Here is a 23,286-nt window from a genome sequence, read left to right on the forward strand (position 1 = left end):
ACAGCCTAAGATTATTTTGGCAGATTTTGTGCCATGTTAAAACAATTAAAATAAAAATGTGCATGTTTTATTTATTTCATTATTTTATTTAATTTAGAAATAAATAAAAAGTAAAATACTAAATAAATCAAGAAAAAGCGAAAAAGAAATATGGAAAGCGATCCCTGCAGCCGCATCTTCAGACACCAATCACTGCAAAAATAAGTTTCATGTCTATCCGAGAATTTAAATATGGTCAGTTTATGTTCATTAGGGAACAATATTAAACCAGCGCTTTTTAAAGCTTACCAGTCCAGGAAGAGGAAAGTAAACTCTTAATTTGTCTCTATTTTGAAAAAAAGACATGGAGACTTGAGGTTTAGTTTACCAGTATTATGTTTGGAATATATTTTGTCTAACAAAACATCTAGTCGGCTCTGAAAATAATGACACTGCTTCATGAAACTTTATCACTACTAAAAATCACTGGTATTACACTAGAATTAATACTATTTAAAAACATGTTAAACTATTTTAGGCATAGGTTGTCTTCAAAGACCACAATAACATCAAACAAAAACATACACGATAAATAATAAGAAAAAAGAAAATTCTGATAAAGTCAAACTCTAGCTGTACAATACTCGTTACTCAGTGCCGACACCTTCTGCAATTTTATTCCAGCCTTGGAAATTGTCTCAATTTTTCCACTTCACCACGATAACTTTCTGTTTGGTTTTTAAAAAATTCCTGTTTGGTTCCGACATCACTGGCAATACAGTTTATTTTCTGATTCTAATGCTTGTATTTTAAACAAAATGTGTGTCCCTGTACTTCATGCTTGGCAATGTAAGCATTGATGTGGCATTTAAGTATGGAATCTCCGTCAAGCAAATGCAATTATCCTGTAGAATATACTATCAGAATATTTATTAACATCACACACGTCTCAAGACGTTGAGAAGAACAGGAAACAAATTAAAATCCAACGTGAGATTAAACTTCTCCCACTTGGCAGATATACTCCTACTTTTAACAAATCCAATTTCCAATGTTTTTTATGTTGGGTTAGCAAAAAGGCAACAATTGTTTCCTGGGTGAAACATATCATATTGTTGTCTTTATAAGAAAGTCTACCTAACTTGGTGACAGGTGGTGCACTAGCTGTATCAGTCATGTGTCTACCTCTTAGCAAAATTTTAAACAGATTAATTGTCAACTAATTTAACTAAATGTAAAACATATTAACAGAGCAATACTATGATTTATAGGGTACATTTCCAAAAGTGTCAAACAGTATTAATGAACATTCTTGAATTTGCAAAAGCAATGCACTTGGTTGATAGCGGGTGTAAATATTGCAAGTAGCAAAGAAGGAATTGGAGCTACTCTACACTGTGCAGTGTAAATTCTATAATTCTAAATGTAGTACTATATTTTTTCTTCCCGCTATTTAGCTCATTCCTCACTATACACCCTACTGTACTTTTCCCCAAAAACTTAGCTTGTGTTTAGCTGTTAAACTATGGGAGAAACCATGCTTTTTTGTTGTTGTTGTTTTTTTTGCTTAAGCTCTATGCCTATCCCATGTTTCTTCCGGCGTGGGGCGGGAAACACCCTTGATAGGACGCCAGTCGCAGGGCACACAAAGACACAAACATTCACACATACACCCATAACTATGAACAATTTCCCTAAATTCCCAAGGACTCTCTCAGCAGACTGACTGCACTTCCTGAGCGCACTCAGTCTGCTGTCTACACTGGAAGCGTGCGATATTTACCTGCGGCACTTCCTATCTGTATTGCTTGTTATTCTTTAAACTTTTCCTATAAAGGAGCTTAAAAAATAGAATCTTTTTTTTTCCCGGAACAATTTCTCTTGTCAAGGCTTCAGTACAAGATGAACATTACAAGAAAACATTTTTGCCTATAACTCTAAAAAGGAACAGATTACTCTAAAAATAATTCCAACCCTTAGTTGACATGAGGGTGAGTAGAAATGAGTTGTAATTTTTGGGGAACTAACCGTTTGAAGCTTTTACTGAAGCACAAGTAGCTCACAACATGTGTATGCTTTACTCAAGTTGGGATAAAGTCAACATCAGATGTAGTATCCACCCCAGTGTTTTGACACATGAGGAATCATTTTAGCAACAAGTCCAGACTACCAATGACAACCCAGACGGTTTCTGCCAAACGTCTTGTACTTTGGTGTGCCTGCTTCCCTCAGGCCTTTCTCAGCCAGCGAGGGAACTTTTCCAGGACTGTCACACATCGACATTGTCTTACACTTCAGCAAGCAAGCACCCTCCCACATTCAAGGATCAACACTGGTTTATAATATTATTCTACACTGCACATAAAAAAAATTCAATTTGTAGTTACTCTCAAATCAGCAAACTATTTGACTAAAAAGCATAAACACTGGTAGGATTAAAGCTGCCATCTGCTTGTTTAAATGACAAATAAAAGCTGCGCAGGGTTCTTTTAAATGATAATAACCTGAGTGAGTGGTACTTAATGCTTCCATAAAGTAGGTTGTATTTTATTTACAGTTAAACACTGACAAGTTTTCAGAATGTTAACCATTTATCAAACAAATAAATATTTGTTTTCTAATCAATTAAGAAGAAAAGGGTATGATGACATTAAAAAGAAGTGCAGAATTATCTAAAAGACAAAAAGACTTCACAAAATACTAGTCCATGCTGGGATTTACGCTGAGATGTAATGTATAATTGGATAACAAAAAAATGGTATCTAGATTTTGGGCCCATGGTGGCGGAATGGATACTTCTACTGCCTCACAGCAGGTTCGCTCACAGCTTTGGAGGGAACATCTATGTGGGGTTTGTATGCTTTCCCTGTGTTTGTGCGGGTTTACTCTGGTTTCCTCCAACAGTCCAATAACATACAGATAATGGAAATAGGAAACTGTCCATAGGTGTGAATGGTTGCATGTCGCTACATGCCCTGTGACAGACTGGCGAACTGCTCAGGTTGTCCCTCGCCTGTCGCTCAAGGAAGCTGAATGAGGCTCGGAGGTTTCACAACCGCAAGAGCTCCCTATACTAGACCGTTAAAAACGTAACATTAACAGATTGAAATTAACTACACAAATCACATAATTCACTGACTACAAATACTATCTAAGGACTGTGAAAAAAGATGAAAAACTGAAAGAAGGACGGTGAAAGAAGTACAGTAAATAATCAATAATCAATAATAATAATAATAATAAATTCACAGTAAGAGATTTTATGAATGTTTTCTATGCTATGAAAACACTAAGTGCTAAAACAAAATAAAATGTGTTAAATGTTAGGTTAATATGCAATTCAGGAATGGGTGCATTACATGATGAGAGAAGCTAACCATGACAATAAGGTGGAAGAGCTAATAAGGTTGGGTGAAATTATTATGATGAAGGTTATAAGGACAGCTCGTGAATGAAGTGAATTTTCTTTGTTTAAGTTGGTTTGTTTTTTTGTTTTATTGGAACTGTAGGAACAACATTCTATATTTATATATAAATGAGGTTAATGAGGCATATTTTCAAAGATATCAAGTCTGGGGGAGCTAATTTTCAGCCTACATCATCAAATGGATCCCGTTTATTTATGTTCGTTCTTATTTTACCCTTCGTTCATTTTTAAGAAAATGATCTGTAAAATTACCCTATGACTTTTAGTTAAATGGACTTAGAATAGTGCAAGATTCAATTGGCGTTGAAAAAAAAAAAATGGTTGAAAAACAAAAGGAATAAGACTTCCCGGACTTAAATGAATACATGCGCAGTGGTGGAGTTTGACCCAAAGATAATACAAGGGATTCCACAAAAACAGTTTTCTTCCGGCCTCTGGGTCACATTGACCCTGAGATTACACAATGGTTTATATCAAGTTAAATCTAGAAATGATGTTGCAAAATTAATCTTTCAATGATCAGTAACAGTTTGTAGTGTAATATATAAATTGTAAAGGGAAACTAATGTGTTGATTAAATTAATCTTGAACCTCTAATGTACTCATGAGTGTATGTCTGTTTGTACAAAACTCTCTTTTCATTGAATTATTTACATTAGAAAATGTGCTTAAGCCCCGCCCACTGAAAGTACGTAGTTTTTCTCTAGCTAAAATTGTGTTTACCATAAACATGCTCACTCTGCTGCAATTGTTCAAGCTTCAAGGTTTGTCACCCAGAGTCATCAATCCAGGAAGTCTCCACCTCCAAGGAACGTGAATGAGGGAAGAAGCAGGGTGTTCTTCGCTGCTATATGAGGAGTGATGCCTGTCATTCACTCTCGTAACTTCTTGTTCTGCAAAAATCAGAAGGAGGAGAACTTTATGAAGTAATAACTTCAGAAAGGAGCATCATTATGATGAGGGACTTACTGCATCTTCAACATTTTAAGCATGTGAGTAAGTCAGGAGAGTTGGGTTTTCACATAGGTGGCCTTTAAACTAGCAGGAGTCTAAATAGGACGAAAAAAATATTGTTTATGTCGTATCAGTAAACAAAACAATAAATCCCTCACTGGGTTAATCTAACTGAGGTATGTGCGCGTTGTGCATGACATTTATCATGGGAGTGAGAGCGTCATGAAGTGTTCGGTTGGAGTGACAGGGATTCAATAGGATTAAATCAGATATTCGTGCAGCTATGTTGATGGACAGACAGAAAGGGAGCCTAGGGAGGTGTCTTCGTTTACCATCATGATTGCTGACAACATTGTGATTTGTAGTTCTACTAAAGAGGAAGTTTAGGAGAAGCTGGGGAGAAGAGGAGGCAGATCAGTAGAATACATAAAACATGTGTGACATTTTGATAGAGTGAGGCAGGAGGACCATGGGATATCCAGGGAATATAGGTAGTGAAAATAGACGAGTTCAAGTATGTGGGATAATCATCCATGGTAGTTGAAGAAGAAAGCACGGCAGGGTGTAACGACTGGAGATAACTGTCAAGGGTCTTCTTTGACATGACTATTGCAGAATAACATCCAGTGCATGCTTTTCCAGGTGCACTTCTGCCACTTTGTAGGACATACGTGGGACCCTGTATAAAATCATATCCATGTTCAAAAACGTTTTTTTTTATTCATGACTTAGTCATCATTTCCAATCTAATACATGCTTTAATTTTTTTTTTTTTTTTTTACCATAAAACTTTCTCTTTTGTCCTAAAGACCTGGATTTTATCTTATATTGCTTTGCTCACGCAATAGGATAATGGCTACATGGCAGTCACATTTATGATACCTTAGACCAAAAACCCCCAACATTTTTCTTCAATACAATTTGACCTAATATTTAAATAATAATAATGACAATGTCAGGAATCACTTAACAAGCTGACCCAAATGCGGAAGACAATATAAATGCAGAAAAGAGAAAAGTTTTCAAAATAACAATTTAATAAAAACACAGAAGAAAATAACAACGTGCACAAGACTCTCATCAAAATAATAAACAAGTCCACAGTCCAAAGAAAACAAAGTGGTAAGTTCCGACAGGGCAGCAAGGTGCACAATCCAATGTGGAGGAAAAAAATAAAAGTCAAATAAAACACTCACCAAAAAACAAAGTAACCAAAAACGCTGACTAGAAAACTGTGGCAAACAGGGAGAATGGAGTGGAGTAAAAAATTACCAGGTGGGACTGGAAACGAGCTGACGAGTACTAGCAGGAGATCAGAGCTGTGTCGCGAATCGCATATTGCTTACTTAAACTTAGTATTTTTAGTGCATAGGGAGGAGGACATCGTTAAGCATACGGAAGGAATAACGTGCGGTATGCCAACTTAGCAGCTGATGCAGAGGACCGCGGCTGCAGCGTCAAGGTGTGACCAGTGGAGATTAGCTGTAGGGGCTTTGTAGCTAGGTCCAGCACAAGGCTCCTGAAGAAGGTCGGCATCAGAGGGCATGTTTAACGGAAGGCCAACAAGGAGCTAGCCAGTGTTTCCATAATAAGCTGTCATTGGTTGTGGATGAAGCGTAAGGAGACCGTTTGGGCTGCAAGATGGCCGCAGGGTGCCCCCAGTGTGACACAAGACCATGTTTAATCAGCCTGTGGTGGGTAGAGGCAGTGTTTGGTTTGAGACATACTATCTGTCGAGAATTTGCGTACTAGTTAGTACGTACACTATCCTGATGCATACTAACCACCAGTGCACTAAGAGAAGTATGCGATTTGTGACACAGCACAGCTCTTCGATATGGCATGGCTGATTGACTGAAGAACTGCATCTGTGCGACTCTGACAACCTCTGTCAGGAACCGCCCTGTCAACTGTTGACAGTAAAGAAAAGGAAAATGGCGAAGCAGGAAGTACTTAACAAAATAAAACAAATCAATCAATGGATCAGACAGGGGGTTGTCACCTCAAGATAATGGTGGTCCTTGAAGTTGATGATGATGATGGTGATGATGATTTTGGTAATAATGATGATTATTATTAAGATTTAGATGAGAGTGATGTTGATGATGACAGTGGGGATGTCTACAATGGTCATGATGATGATGATGATGATGATGATGGACATTCCATGCATGAGGAAGAGATGGATATGATGTAGAAGACTTTCTGTAGTTAATCCCACCGATAAGAAAATTTACTTATGGACATCAGAGCCAGATGTTCCATTCACATTCTTAATAGTTGGGAGGGTAAATCTAGATGTTGTGTCTGCTATAGTGTTCCGACTATGTAAGCATTCAGCATCAGAAATCTATGATTCAGCTCTCTGTGCAAAATGCTCATGCTATTTAGCACATGCATATTTGCCCAGAGAAGTGTGATGAAACCCAGCCATCTGCAAGAGTCTCAATATCAAACCCTTTGTATCAATATACTTATTAGATAGAAAATGAATGGATGGGGATACTACATTTCTCTGTATAACAGACAACCGTCAGACTTTTGATTCAAGCTTTTAAATACGTGAGATTTTTGGTGAAAATGAGGCTCACACTGTTAAATTGCTTCAGAATCTGCAAACTTCATCCAAAAAGAAAATATTTAAGCTTGTTTAAAGGGCAACTAATGTGAAAACCCAACTTCCCCAACATACGTTCATGTTTTAAATGACAAAGTCTTCCTCTCCAAGAAGCAGTAAGTGAGTAAGTCCCTTATTATTTTGATGCTCCATTTTAAAGTCATCATATAAGTTCTTCCCTGTCTGAAGTCAAGCAGAACGAGAGGTTACGAGAACGGTGCCCATTATAACATAATAAAGGGCGTCACTCCTGCTGCAGCAGCAAAGAACGCCCTGCTTCTTAGTTGTCCCTTAAGGCCTCGACACACACCGCTGATTACCGGGTGTCCAGCGCCGTCAGGCAGTACTGTGTGGTCGGCGTCCTAGTCAGACGACAAAAGAGGCATGTGCACGACTTCAGTCTGTAGTCGTTCAGTTAATGATCATTCTAGATAATCACAATTATTTCCCTATATCTTGCTCGACACATATGGAAAAGCCTCTGAGCTGCCGCTGTGAGTTCCAGGCATTTTGTCTGCAACGTCTTTCTTCCACAACAAGAAGATCAAGGGCTGACAATGCCAGTTGCTTCATTTTTGTGTCGTTATTCTTTTTTTTATTAATTTATCTATCGTTCAATGGGTGAAAACACCGAATGTTCTCGACTAGTCTTAGACCATTTCCGGTTTTCACTTATCTCTGACGTCACCCGCTGTCGCACATGCGTAGAATGTACACTTTTGCCGACAGTCTCTTCGGTGTTTAAATGAGGCATTTTTTAGAGGGACTGGGCCAGACTACATCAGACCACACAGGACTGCCCGACGACGTCAGACGCCCGACAGTCGGCGCGGTGGGACCAGGCCTTTAGAGGTGGAGACCCCCAGGATTGATGACGCTACATGACAAACTTTGATGTTTGACCAATCACAGCAGAGTGGGCGTGGGGTGAAACAATATTTTAGTTCGATGGAAAGTTTTTGGTTGGCGGAGATTTAGCACAATTTCTGATGTAAATATCCAAGAACAATTGAAGACACACTTAAATTAACACATTAGTTGCCCTATTTATTACAAATAATTTAAACAGTTGACAAGTTTATGAATATGTTTCATTGAATCTTGTCCATACATAGTTGCTATACAATTAATTATCTGGTTTAGTATGTCTGATGGTAAAGCAGGAATACACAATATAACATGGTAAGGACATTAAGATGAATCAGTTTAAGTATCACACCACAAAACATGCATTAACTCAGGGGGCATCATCACCGAAATGGCTACATGATTGAATGGAGGCATTGAAATCCATACTTCCCATCTTTCCTTTCTCCAGCCTGGTTTCATTTGTCTGACACTTGGCTGCAGCACCTGTTGCAAGAGGAAACCATAGGTGAGGTTTCCGGTGATTCCGAAAGCTGTCAGGTTTCAACAGTGACTCCCTTTTCTCCCATGGGTGTGTGCTGCAATGTGTTGAAAAAAGGGGAAAAAAAGGTATGAAATTTTACAGCGGAAAAGCAATAGATGCCTTATTATTTTAATTTGTTAATTAAATGTATGTTTGTACAATCTGCTAATTTAAGAAGCTTTAACAAGCAGTGTCAACATTTTTTAGAACTCACATGATGGCACTCCTTGCTCCATATTTCTAAGCTTTGAATTAAATGAAATTTAAAAAACATACCAAGCAATAGTTCGCTTAAGAGTCTCTCAATGCTTAATTATTGACTCCTCCAAGGAGTTTATGTGACTGATGGGCACTTGTCCTTCAGCCTTATGACAGCCACCATTGTATTTTCAGATATGCTGAATGTTGAACATGATAAAAAGGGCGATATTTTGGATAATAAAACTGGTTTGCAAATCAGTTTCGAAACGCTACTGCCACCTAGTGTACAATTGATCTGTAGATAACATGACATTTCCAATGTTAAAAGGAGTAATAACAATAATAATAATAATAATAATAATAATAATAATAAAATATACTTTTTTTTAAATATTTTCCTTATTATTATTATTGTTGTTGTTGTTGTTTTTATAGTCATTATTATTATACAACCTTTTTACGAGCAAACTATATCCTTATCATCTAAAGCCAGACACACTATGTTACCCGTTTTAAAAGGAAACCATATGGGATTAGAAGAGTCAACATTTTAGACATTTTCGATTACCTTTTGTTTATCAATATTTTTTATGACATTTAATAATGATTATATAAGGGTTTTAAAATGGAATGTATTGTTATAGCATGGTTTGTAGTTCCTTGAGGAGTTGACATTAAATCAAAGCCCAGCATTTTATCTGATAACTCAATAATAAGCAATAATATTGTGTGAACGAGGTTAAACAAGATCATATGTTTACCATGCGTTTATGACCATTTCATAATTTTATTATTTTTTATTATTTCATTCTGATTTTTCTTGTTTGTTTCCCACTACTGCAGTGGGATCAGGGAATATAGTTAAAGCAAAAACGTCAGGCTTGGATGTGGTGATTTATGACAATCTTTCTTTTTAAGTGGATTTGGTTTGGGCAATAATTTGCACCTGTAGTAAAGGAAAAAGTAAAGGTAGTAAATCCATCGATCCATTACAATTCCACATAATGTTTTTATGTAATGTATTCTGGTATTTACACTTAAATGATAAGCAAATGGTTGGAAACGGTGAATCAGAATCATCGAGGGAAAATTAAAACTACAACTAATAGCAGAGCATTAGGCGATCTCCTTTTTCCACCTCTAAACTCAATCCATCACATCTCCTGCAAAGCAGCAAAACGATAGGCAGAGCAAAGATGTGAACTGCACAAGTCTTTGATTGATTTAACACCTCCTCTCCCCCTGTTTTTCTCCGTGACTGCAGTCCATGATCACATCTCCTCCTCCGTCTCTCCTCTAACTCCCTCACTTCTATTTAAAATGCCGCTCACAGTCGCGCTCTCAGTTGCAAGCACCGCTCTCTCTCTGCTTTGCGCGCGCGCTCTCATTCGCTCACACAATCTGTGCGCGTGTCGTGAAGAAGACGTCGGGATCGCGCTCTGGTGCAAGTATAAAAAGGAGATTTGGCAGGTACGCGGCGCAGGCACCGGGTGGAACCGGAACCGCTTCAGAATGCATGAACATGTTAAAACAAACTAAGCCGGTCCGTAAAGTGTGCAAGCGAACGAATCTGTTGCAAGGTCCGAGGCTTTTTCTATATGTGAGACCTCCCTTCCACCTCTCCCTCTCCCTCACTCTCTCTCACCCAACCTCTCGCTCACCCCTCCTCCCTCTCCTTGCATCCTCCTCTATGTTCGTGTGGGTAGCCCAGTGAATGCGGCTGCAGCAGGAGCGAGCAGACACACGCGCTTCACCAGGGATACTTTTATGTATTGTAGGAGAGACAAACCAAACGCTTTCATTTGGTTTATCTCTAGATGAATTCAATTTCTCTTTGAGTGACAACAGTTTTGGGATCAATTTTGCCTCATCATATTTTGATCTGGAATGACAGACGTGAGTTTTTTTTTTGCTCCTCCGCTTCCTCAGGAGCGGGACTGAATAACTCTCGCTCATATTTTTACGCACTGCCTTTTGGCTTATTTTTATCATCGGTGAACAGCGGAGCACCCTTTTAATGCTGGATGATAACACGCGTATTTATTTATTGCACACTTAAAGGATTAACAGAGCAAAAAGAGACAAGTGATAATATACACTGAAGCGCAATGGCTTTTTTTTACTGTAGATGCGCAACTTCAGCACTCACGCTCCAAACTGACGAGCTTGCTAAAATGAAAGGATGAGGATCTTTTTGATTTTCTTTTTGAACATGATATCTCCTATCACCATCGATCTTCGGATGCGCCTTGGAGACATCTAAGAAGCAATTTTTTTTTTCCTCAACTAAACGTATGAGCTCCTATGGATGGAGCACAGTGACCGTGGCGATCGGACAACCCAATGGGTGAATTTGCCACAAAGGAAAACCTGGTGAGCAAAAGACACATCGGGTGAATTCCACAGGCCTCCCTCAACGACACAACCGGCCCCCCAGCGCCCCCCTCCCTTGCCTCAGTGTGACGTGATCCTGTGCCACAGTAACTATTTGGGATATAGAACCTTGTTGCACCCCGCAAAACTGTCACCGTCGTTCTTTAACTGGGATGGCTGTACATACGTCCATGTCTCATCATTGGTGCCCTGCGTCTCTGAGAGCAGCTTGCCGCCTTAGCTTATGGTAAGTCTATGTTTGATCACTCATCATCTCTAAATTCCATACATTCACAACAAAATTGTATTCAATGTCAGCAATATTAAACAACACTGCTTCGTGAATGTACGCCTTGTGCTCACATTGTAAGCCCCTTAAAACATGACTGCTTTTGTTTTCACTGATTTAGGTGTTTTTTAATGGGCTGAGAAAAATGGAAAAAAAAAGTACTACTGTTGCTGCTTTCCCTCCCAGTCTTAATCTCATGTATGCTCTGCAGCAAGGTTAAATATATTTTTTCCTTTAAGATTTAAGGGCTACTAATGTTTCTTGGAAATAAAAAAATAAATAAAATCCAAGCGCACTTTAAATATCTATACCATCCATGTACATTTGTAAAATTTCTGATATTAACTACTCCATGATACAGATTTAAAATAAAAAATTGATGGTCTGTTTTCTCTCTCTGTGTATGTGTGTGTGACGGTCTGTCTGTCCATTTGTGTGTCTATCCATGTGTATGTGTGCGAATGTGCACCTGTCTCTTTTCTTTCTCCAAAGGCTACTAAATGGTTTTCTGGAGGAGGATTTCTAACCATCGAGATGCTGCTTGTATTCCTGCTGGCAGCTTTTTCTTCTTCCATCTTTGGCTCCCACTCCTCCTCCCTCTCCTCCCCCTCCATGTCAGACGGACTCCCGATGGCGCTGCCTTCCGCCCCAGGCTTGATGGCCGAAACCTGCAGCGCCTGCACCTGCATGTCTGTGGAAAATGTGCTATACGTCAACTGTGAAAAGATCACAGTCTATCGACCCACGCAGCTCATCCCTCCAGCCTCGTCATTATACCACCTGAACTTCCAGAACAACTTCTTAATAATCCTATACCCAAACTCTTTCCTCAACTTCACCCACGCTGTGTCACTGCAGCTGGGGAACAATAAGCTGCAGAACATCGAAGGTGGCGCGTTCATGGGAATGAGCGCATTGAAGCAACTGCACCTGAACAATAATGAGCTTAAGGTCCTGCGAGCGGACACCGTCTTTGGAATAGAAAATTTGGAATACCTTCAGGCTGACTACAATTTGATCAAGTACATTGAAAAGGGAGCGTTTAATAAACTGCACAAATTAAAAGTGCTGATCCTGAATGATAATCTGATTCAGGCACTTCCTGACAACATATTCCGTTTTGCTTCACTCACACACTTGGATATAAGAGGAAATAGGATCCAGAAGCTTCCTTATATAGGAGTTCTGGAGCACATTGGACGTATTGTTGAGCTACAGCTGGACGACAACCCTTGGAATTGTACCTGTGACCTAGCACCTCTCAAGGCTTGGCTTGAAAACATGCCCTATAATATTTTTATTGGAGAAGCAATCTGTGAAACACCTAGTGATTTGTACGGGAGACTTTTGAAAGAGACTAATAAACAAGAACTGTGTCCCATGGGCACTGGAAGTGACTTTGACGTAAGAATGCCACCTGTTCATCCTGAAAACGGGCAGTCCCCCTCTTATATTCCTCCAACCACTGTTGCACCTATGGCTACAAAAGCTCCAAAAACTACCGACTCATCTAGAATTTATGGTAACGGGATTGTAGGTTTACCACCTTTTGGAAGAAATAGTCAGATTGTTTCCTCTCAGACAAGAACCCCTCCATTATTGTGCCCACAACCGTGCAGCTGTAAAGCCCACCCGTCTGACTTTGGAATAAGTGTCAGCTGTCAGGAGAGAAATATTAGGAATCTTGCTGATCTCATTCCCAAACCCCCAAATATAAAAAAGCTCCACCTAAGTGGTAATTACATACGAGACTTAAGCCCCTCTGACTTTCAAGGCTTTGAGGGTTTAGATTTGCTTCACCTTGGCAGCAACCAGCTTGTGACGGTTCAAAGAGGTGTATTCTCTAACCTAACTAATCTGAGGAGGCTGTATCTGAATGGTAACCAACTAGAACAGCTGCACCCAGAGATGTTCCTGGGCCTTACAAATCTACAGTATCTATATTTGGAATATAATTCCATTAAAGAAATATTGGCTGGCACATTTGACTCCATGCCAAACCTTCAGCTCTTGTATCTTAACAACAATGTCTTGCGCAGTCTGCCTGCCTATGTTTTTGCTGGTGTCTCTTTAGCCAGACTTAACCTAAAAAACAATCATTTTATGACCTTACCAGTGAGCGGTGTCCTTGATCAACTGCGGTCACTGACCCAGATAGATCTAGAGGGGAACCCTTGGGAGTGTTCCTGTGATTTAGTTGCCTTTAAACTGTGGCTGGAAAAGCTAGGAGATGGTGTTGCTGCCAAAGAGGTTAAATGTGCATCCCCAGTGCAGTTCTTGAACATTGAGTTACGAGTTTTGAAAAACGAGATCTTATGCCCTAAGCTCATTGCAAGACCCCCATTCATTTTTACAAACCCCACACCTATTCTGACCTCAGCGTCACCTGCTGGTGTTGGTAAAGCTCCCCCAGGAGGTCCTGTGCCACTCTCAATTATGATCCTTAGTATTCTTGTTGTGCTAATCCTTACTGTGTTTGTGGCCTTTTGCCTCCTAGTCTTTGTCCTGAGAAGGAATAAAAAACCTGCCGGCAGGCAGGAGGGACTTGGGAACCAAGAGTGTAGCTCCATGTCATTGCATCTTCGCAGGCATAGCCACAAATCTGGTAAGAAAGGATCCATCCCAGGGGATGACCTGGGAGGAGAGGCTTTTATTCCTCAGACAATTGAACACATTGGCAAGAGTCACACCTGTGGGATTGGACGCTCGTCTGACATGGATGCTGGATTCAAGTTTGCTGACTCACAGAGGCAAAAAATAATCCTCAGGAACACTACAGAGAAGGACAAAGAGACACTTTCAACTTTGGAACGTAACAAGCGCCTGAGTACCATTGACGAGTTGGAGGAGTTCCTCCCTAATCGAGAATCAAACATGTTCATCCAGAACTTTCTGGACGGAAAGAGGGATTTTAACAGTATAGGGATGGGTGGGTATGAAATCCGTTACCCAGAGAAGCCACTGGACAGAAAGATGAAAAAGTCATCTCTGATAGGCGGGAACCACAGTAAGATTGTGGTGGAGCAAAGGAAAAGTGAGTATTACGAGCTGAAAGCTAAGCTCCAGGGAACACCTGATTACCTGCAGGTGCTGGAGGAGCAGACAGCACTGAGTAAATTGTAGTGTTTAATTGGGTCTGTTAATTATACATTTTTAGGTCCAACACACATGCACACAGATAGATAGACAGCCAGATGAATCTCTCTGCTTTCTTCTCCCTATCAAACAACACCCACACCCACACGCAAATGCACGCACACACAGATAGACCCTTTTGCTTTTGCTTTACACAAAAAAGTGCCTTCCGGAATCCTAAACGACCAATGCTCAGAGGTAAAATGGCTCCAAACTACAGCACGTCCACCAGAATTAGTCAGAGAGTTTTGGGTGATCTTCAAAAGGAAACCCCACCAAATACAACAATAGAAAAATAACCAGGCAGTTCTAGTGTTTCTGCTGCTATGATCTGCTTCATCCTTTTAACCTGCTTTTTTATTCTGCTACATAATCTGTTGTTCTTGCAAACAGTGCTTGATAATATACCTCGTATTCAGCATTTTCTTTCCTTTTTATTACTGTTAAAAGGTACGTAAAAGATTGTTTTGTTTTTTTATTTGTAACAATTATTCAAAAAAACTACATCTCTGTATAAGATAGAGGGGTAAATGAGTGGGCGTTCCTTCACATTTCTATCCACTTGTAAGTTTACAGTAGAGGCACCGTTAGACTCAAAACGGCACGTTGGAACACCAGTAGCAGGACACCTGATCTTTACTGGTAGGCTAAATGGATCATTTTCCTCGGAAGTCCAGGCACATTGGAACTCTTTCTGAGAATAATTGTAATACTATTTTTTTCTTTGTGTAAAGAGCCATGTTAAATATAGTGTCTTCTAAATGGAGTTGTGTTTTCTCTTCAAAGTTCAAAATCTATGTTTTGGGTGAGATTGTAACAGCACATACACTGTCAGAAGATGTTGTTTTTATTATCAACAGAAAAAAAAACAACAGACAAAAGAACACAAACCTGCTTGCCATGTAAGCGTAAACTGGAATTTATTTTGTAAGTCTTACATTATTTGTATCAGTGGGACTGGTTTGTAAATTACAAGGAGAGACAAAACATCGACACACGCACACACCTTAAGAAGCCGCTTAATCATCAAAGGACTGAAACCCAGAAATGTCAAAGAGACCTCCTAATATAATTCAGGCCTTTCAATCGTCACACACACCCTTGTCAGCTCTCTCTTTGTAGTGAAAGATTTAACAACATAGTTAATTTATTTTTCTATGCAGGATTATTTAAAGAGTGTTATAATAATAATGAATAATATACAAAGAGAGAGATACACAAGTGTGATGCATCAGAGTTAAATCAGGTCACCACAACTGACTCTTGACCTGACTTTGTATTTACTTTTTCCCAGTTTGACCAAGAATTCTTGGAGGGTTGTGGCACGTGATCTGTGATGTTTTCTATTCTGTTGTGTCGCACGACAACCTGAGGCCCAGTGTGACTTTTCAAGCATCATCCTCATCCTTATTACACTCGCAGTATCTTGTACAAGGTTTCTTATTGACAATATGCAACCAAAATAAATGTGCATTAGACATGATATGGTTTTGTATCGCTGGAACAGGTTGATGGACAACAGAAACAATATTTTGTTCTATTTCTGGGCGGAATAAAATCATGGAATAACATGTGCAATATTAGTAAAAATGCTCAGTTATTACGCTTCAAATGTTTTCTTTTGTTTTATTTATTATTAGTTTCAGGTAATATTGTTCACACGTTTAACAAATTATGAATTCACCTTCTTTTTCTCCTTTAAAAAAAAGTATTGTTAAGTTTAATTGATCATTGTTTCTCAGATGAATAGAATGTATCTTGGAAATATAATAAATTCAGTTTTCTATCAGTCCTTATTTCTTGAATGCTGGTTCATTCACTCTTTTATAAGCACATTGACATTAAAAGTCCCCCCTTAAAAAAACATTTCACCATTGTTTCTTTTTTTTATCCCTTCTCCCTCATGATTGAACTCAGGTCATTTGAGTGGAAACTTTTCTTAAATAATGTAGTGAATATTCATATCAAGAACAAACATTTAATGCTTGATTTTCTTAAGTAATATTTACTTAACAAAATGAAAAAACACTCCTGTTTTTGGGCGAGTCTTATATCAACTTCAGAGTCTTTTAATCGATACTGCATCTTTATTGATCATTCATTTGACTTAAAATTTAGAACTTAATTCATTAAATTATGGAAACATGGTTTATATAATGCAAACTGATAATATACACAGACTCCCAACATTTGTATTTACGGACCACAAAATAAAGTTTACTTTTCTATTTTTCATTACCTGTTAAATGCAGTATATTGTTTTTTTTGCCTTCAATACAATATAATATTCGGGCTATTTTTTGTGAATCCTCTTTAGTTCACAGGAATGATAGTCAATGAATAAAGATTAGACATGGCATCTATCGCGCGGTCTTTACACAGAGTACTAATACAATGTTGAAAAAAACATAGAAAAACAAGAATAACATGCACTTTAATTAATTTAATTTTAGCATGGGTATAGATTTATAGCAACGTGCCACTCTAACAGTTCCCAGATAAAGTTTTGAATGCATTGAATTCATTTTCTTTTCTCACAAAATGGTTGACAATACCAAAATCTATATAGTAATGACTGGGTTATGGTGATTATGTTTTTTTCCACAATTGACAAATATTGTTTGTTAAATTTGTCAAAAATTAGACGTGCTTCAACTTATCTCCCAACATCTCAATATGTGCATCTGTTCTCTATTTCTGCCATGTATATGTTTTTAATTTAATTTATTTTTTTATTCAATGCAAATTTATATTTAAAACACTGAAATTAAATGGGCATTGAAATACCCATTTATTTTATTAAATGTTATTACTTGAAGAGATACTGTGTGGAGATATACTTACAATGAGGGAATACGGCCAAGGCTGGTCGATCCATCATATAGGCTCATAAAGGGCATATAACAATGTATTTGTTTGCTATCATGTGTTGTGTTTTGGCATCACTATCCATTGCAGTTTTTGCTGGTGCAGAATAGCATACTGCACTTCCCTTAATAGCAGTTTAATGAAATAAATGGAAGACATTTTGACTGAAACAGGATTTATTAAACACAACAGTACCATATTTTACAGCATACTACGAAATGTTTACTAGGATATAGGAAGTAGAAAAGAAAAAATATGATCTTTATATAATATTTATATAATTATATATTAGCAATGAAAACACACTCTATTAAAATATTATATTATATATTATTTTTAGTTTTGTGGCTATTATTTAGTTCAAAGCTGGTGAATTATTGTCTGTAATTTGCTGATAACGTATTATCTGTAACTACTGTGTTTAGTTTCTTTATTTAGATTTTCCATATTCGTGCAATTGGGAAAGTTGACTGTTTTTCACACCTTTCAAATATTAATACCTGCTGTGTTTTAGGGTTAAAAATTCAGATTTGTATCCTCTCCTCTCTGCTAAATCTAACCAATGGGACTTCAGCGAAACCAAAGAAGCAAAAAGCATGACTCACTTGGGCTTAGAATTGTCATAATTAATAATGAATAACCTCGGCATTTATGGACTAAAAAGCAATGTGGTGCTAAAGTATGAATCTGCTTGGTGACTATCTTTTCACTTATTTAAACCTTAAATTCATGTCATTTGATCAAGAACAAAAATAACATTTAGTTATGAACAGGAAAAAAATAAATGAAGAGGGTCTATTTATTTTAAGCTTTCTCTACCCCACCCTCTTTTTGCAGGGTTTTATTCCTGGACGTCTAAGTGATGTTTTCAGGGGGAAATGATTGTGCAGCAAGTGAACTTGTTTAATCCACACTAATTTGGAACATAGTACTTTTGTGTCATGAAAAAAGAAACAAGCGGTTAAAAGACATTGGAGAGGGTTTGCAGCTGTTTGACCTTTTTCCAAATATTGCTATACAATTATTTTCCCCTGATTTCCAACATGTTACATAATTGTATTTTATATTTTTCGTTTAAAATTGATCAACGATTGACATGATTTAGCTGATCTTAATGAGCCTAATCATTTGCTACCTCAAGTCAAAAAAAATTACATTAATTAATAAGTTTAGTATAAAGAAAAAAACATCTATTCTCACATATTCAAGTTCAAAGCACATTCACTCACAATGCAGTTTTTGGAGGACAGTGACTGTTTCTTTTACTTATTGTTTATCGACAGAATAGGATCTGGTCTGACAAGTCTTTAATCAAGTTTGCTCATTTTGAAGCTCAACAAATTGTATTGTTTGTCTAAAGTAAATTAACATAGGTAAAAATGTGTTTTGGCTCTTTAGTGCACTGTTGAAGTTGAAAACACTGTTCTAAAGATATTCCAGACAAAACATTACATTTAAACAAAAAAACAACAAAACTCTATACTGGTTTACTCATTAAAAAACATAATACAAACATTTGCTTTAATTAGAATGTAAAGTTTTGCACCTGGAGTCTTGTGGGTGTTGACAAATATCATTAGGACCTTGGTGTATGACAAATAAATATTTATATAACAGTTTGTTTGTTCTTTGTTTTTCACATGCAGAGTTATGAAATGTACAAGCACAAAATGATATGTTAAGCCAATAAGGAAGGTCTTCTATAAAGGGACACAATGGACCACAAAAAATAGAGAAAAATTCTGGTAAAAATACTACTCACAATAAAATAATACTATATGAAATTAAAAAGGTCTTAGAATTTGGTAATTTATTATTGATTACATCACAATTCTTAAATAAGTTCAGTTTATCATTGAAGTGACTTATGTATTAGTATCAATTCACCGTTGTCTGATTAATAATAATAATTTTGCATTAACAGATTTTATTTTGTTTTACTGGACTTGGCGTCTAAACAGTGATGGTGTTAAATTAAGTATTACCTTTCTCTCTGAAACTGATTAATTCTGGAGCGTACATTTGCATTAGGGATCGTGCAATTAATTTAAACAGAATCCATGTGTTAAGCAATGGCAATGGGTTTTTGGCACTGAGTGTGGTCAGGCAGCCATCTGAGGAAGGATGAAAGGAAACAGCATCTCCCCGGGTTACTGCAAATTACGCCAAGCAACCCCAATGAGATAGAAACAATACCATGCCATCCCACCAGCTGCCTCATTAAGTGTTAAGAAATCCACATTTGGCTGTCATTGTCTCACCATGTAGCCATGTGTACTGCCTCAAGAGGCATCTTATTTAAAAAAAACAAAACAGATAATGACTGGTTGTTTGTGGTACCATTGTGCCCTAAAGTCATGTAACTGATTTAACATGCTCCTGCTCAGATAAGAGTTATATACTGTAAATATATATTCTGCATGTAGATTTGACCCTCGTTAAATAGAGCCTCTTAAAGGCCATTCTCAGTCTGAACTATTATTCTTTGGTGTTTTTATTCCAATTACTTGGTCAAACTATATGACAAGTGTGTAATAGTGATCATTTGTTAAAGCCGAAGGAAGCTTAGAACAAAAAGCAATCCCAATTTATACAACAAATTATGTTAGCTGAATGTAGCTCTGGATTGATTAAGAAATTACAAGTTGCTGACTCAGTGTTCAAACTATGGACCTGACCCTCAACCCCTGACCAGTAACAAAAGAGTAGGCGTTGGTAAGACACAAATCTGCTTAATCATTTGTCTGACAGGTAAAGAATATAGATAATATAAACAATTACATTTCATAATGTCAGCACAGTCAGACATTGGATAGTCTGAGTTTAACATTAAAAAAAAAAATAAAGGACCCCAACAATGGAATAGCCTCTTTCCCGCTGTTGGTAAACTTCTGAACAGTTTTTATGCTATGTATGGCAACTACCCTATATATCATTTGTTTGATACTGTTTATTGCTGTCAATAATGGGCCTCAGTATCAAATTTCACTCCTTAGTGCACCATTCTACAACTTTACATTTATTTATTTTCATAATATTTGACAAAGTCATATAAATGTGATTTAGAAAATGCAAAAGTTCTGGGGTAATGACAATCCCTGAAATGTGACAAATTAAAATTTCATAAACAACATAGACGGGCCAAAAGTTTGGAAAAACCTAACGGGGTCATTTAATGTTTATGCGATTCTCAGTCTGGTTTCCTTTGTTTACAGTATTTCTTGTTTTATATGATTGGTTCTTGTCATGATACCAATTCTAACAGTTCCCCTATATGGCTGTTGGCTGTGTTTCAACCCTACTTCTGCACAAAAAAAGCGATGGCCCAAACTCTATTAAAAAGTCAAGACATTTAACAAAGTAACCCAGACAAGACACATGTGAAGTGAAAACAGGTACATCTTGAATTCATCAAGAGAAAGCTAAATGTCTGCAAAGCAGCACTAAGTAAAATGTTACCACTTTGAAGAAATAGACTATGAAACATGTTTTCAGTTACTTCAAATGTGTCTGAATACATAATTCCACATGTATTAATTCATAGTTTGGATGAGTCTGGAGATAATTTAAAGTTTAAATTGTCATGAAAATAAAGAACACACATCGAATGAAAGGTTGTGTTCAAACTTTTGGCCTGTTTCTGACTGCTAGTACTGGGTATTTGAAGTCAACAATGACAAAAATACTTAGTTTCTTATTTGTTGATAATTGTTCACCAAAGTAAAATGAGCTATTGCTGTACTTAGAGGTTTTACATCCAATTGAAGTTGAAAGAGATCTCTCCACTGCTCACTGTGTATCTTAACTTATGTTAATGACACCAAATATTTTGCACTTGAGGTATTGACATACACCAATTGTTGACAGGCACATAGAAACACTTTGTACACATTTAAACAAAGAATGCAAATAGAGTTGGTGATATCATCTTTAGCAAATATACAAACACAGACACGCACACCACACATAAAAAAATGTTGTTTTAAGTAATCGGACAATGTACATAACCGCAAGCATGTCCTTGATATTGAACTCAACATCTGAGCAAACCTATATTGGTTTTCTGTAAGGTAGAAATTATTCTTCTTGTATTATTCTTGAGCTATAAGCAGTGGTCCACATACATTATAATGTCATTATGCCTAAAACCAAAATAGCTGTGAAATGGTCACTTACTCATCAACTGCAACTTGTTTACCGTTCAAAATCAACATATCATATGAAATATATTTATTTTTTCCTTTTCAAATATTGTGTCCAAGACCCTTTAATTCTTTAGTGCGACACAATTTGCATGTAAACATGTGATATAATACTGTTTGGAATGATACTTTATGTATTACAATTACATTTTCAAAAGCTGGACGGTATTTGTATTTGACCATTAAACGCAATGACGAGTAACTATAAAGATTTCTCCATTATCTAACCTTAAAATAGAAGAGACAACTTGCCAACATAAAGAGCATAGAACATTTTTTTATGATTGCAACACTATATTCATGATAGAAATTTGGAAAACATGCAAGAGTTGCACTCACAATGTTAGCTTACAGAGACAGAACATTGTGTTTATTATACACAAGTAACATATTTACAAACACTTTACAACACACCTGTTCCCATCTTTTCAACAATGAATCAAAATAAATTTCTCTTCAAAAGTCATTAAGAACTCTGTTTAAATTGACAGATGTGGCTTAAAAAACATTGATAAACAAAGTTGTTTGCAGCTTGGTGTTTGTATCTCAGCTTGGGCTGTGATTATGTGCTGTTGTCTCCTCAAGGGGGCAAACCATACACCTGTTTCTATTTTATTACATTGATCTGGTAGAAATCAATGGCTATGATGGAACAATCGCAGACAAAGGAGACAGCCCCAGAGGTTACTTGCCTGCTGATATGCAGGTCTGTGTGTTTGTGTATGCAACCGTGTGTGCTACGTTGTTCATGTACTGACAGCCACTTGAGATTTAACAAGCGATTTACCTTTTTTTGCACCGTCTCACTAATCAACCATCTGTTTTCATCATGGAATTGAACTCTCAAATGTAATATTTGCAAGCATGGATATGACTGTTCGCATTCAACCATGTTTGCCTTGTTTCCATATGGCCACACTTACTCGCTTGAAGACTCTCCTTGCTGATGGTTGAAAAAGAAAAAGGCTGCAACCCTTTAATTGACAGGTAATATATAATTACTGCAACACCACGCTGCTCATGGGATTCCACCTTAAACTGCCCTGTGTTAAATCTGCAATCATCCTTCATCTTTTCTCCTGGCTTGTCACTGTCTTGTTTGCTTTTGTGTTCATCCATCCTTTGACTCATTTCCCTGTCACTTCTGTTGGCTCCACCTGAACTGAATTATGATCCTCACTACTCCCTTATACATCGTGATTGATTGGGCTTTCCAATGAGCTAATGAATTGGACCCACAAGGACATGCAAGCTGCTGCTTTAATATAAGGAAAGCTCTGCTCAAACAACTTCTAATTATGTTTGTTTGGACCGGGAAACAGGAAACAACAGGAAATAGTCATAAGGTAGGAGTCTCAATGTGATTAAATACGTATTTTATCCTGTCTGGTATTGAGATTTGGATTGGGTTAATGTCGCCAAAAGGAAAATATCAATAGGTAATGGAAGCTATTTTTCAGAACCAATGGGGTCGTCTTGAGTTTTTCCTTTCACTGCAATAATATTGGAACGATTATTTTACTCTGTCATTCTACTGGAGCGCGTTTTTATAATTTAATACGGAGTATCCGTTAAACTACAGCAGGAAAAACATGAATCTGTTCAAGTATGGGCTAATTTAATTTTCTATGGATTTGTCGTCTTACATGTGATTCCCAAATCTGCCTTTCTTATGACTCAGATTCTTACTGCTATTAAATGAAGAAAAGTAAACCTTTAAAAAAGATTTTGGCTCTATCATTTAGACCAGGGTCTCAATCGCTTCTTAAGGCAAAGTGTGTGAAAAATCTGCACACACTTGACTTGAAACATGTCCAAATCCTGAACGCATAAAGACGTGAGGTCGTGTGG

The 23,286-nt window shown here is 37.3% G+C and overlaps 1 protein-coding gene across 1 annotated transcript; it reads left to right on the plus strand.

The window, feature by feature from the left end:
* The first annotated feature begins 10,320 nt into the window (after window positions 1–10,320).
* slitrk4 (SLIT and NTRK-like family, member 4) lies at window positions 10,321–15,215 on the plus strand. The gene is made up of 2 exons (XM_087798730.1): window positions 10,321–11,188; window positions 11,723–15,215. The coding sequence occupies exons 1-2, from the start codon at window positions 11,186–11,188 to the stop codon at window positions 14,351–14,353; spliced, it is 2,634 nt and encodes an 877-aa protein (XP_087654856.1). The 5' UTR covers window positions 10,321–11,185; the 3' UTR covers window positions 14,354–15,215.
* Window positions 15,216–23,286: the final 8,071 nt, after the last annotated feature.

The sequence above is a fragment of the Callionymus lyra genome, chromosome 9, assembly GCF_982586985.1.
Source record: "Callionymus lyra chromosome 9, fCalLyr1.hap1.1, whole genome shotgun sequence".
In the NCBI taxonomy this organism is placed as follows: domain Eukaryota; kingdom Metazoa; phylum Chordata; class Actinopteri; order Syngnathiformes; family Callionymidae; genus Callionymus; species Callionymus lyra.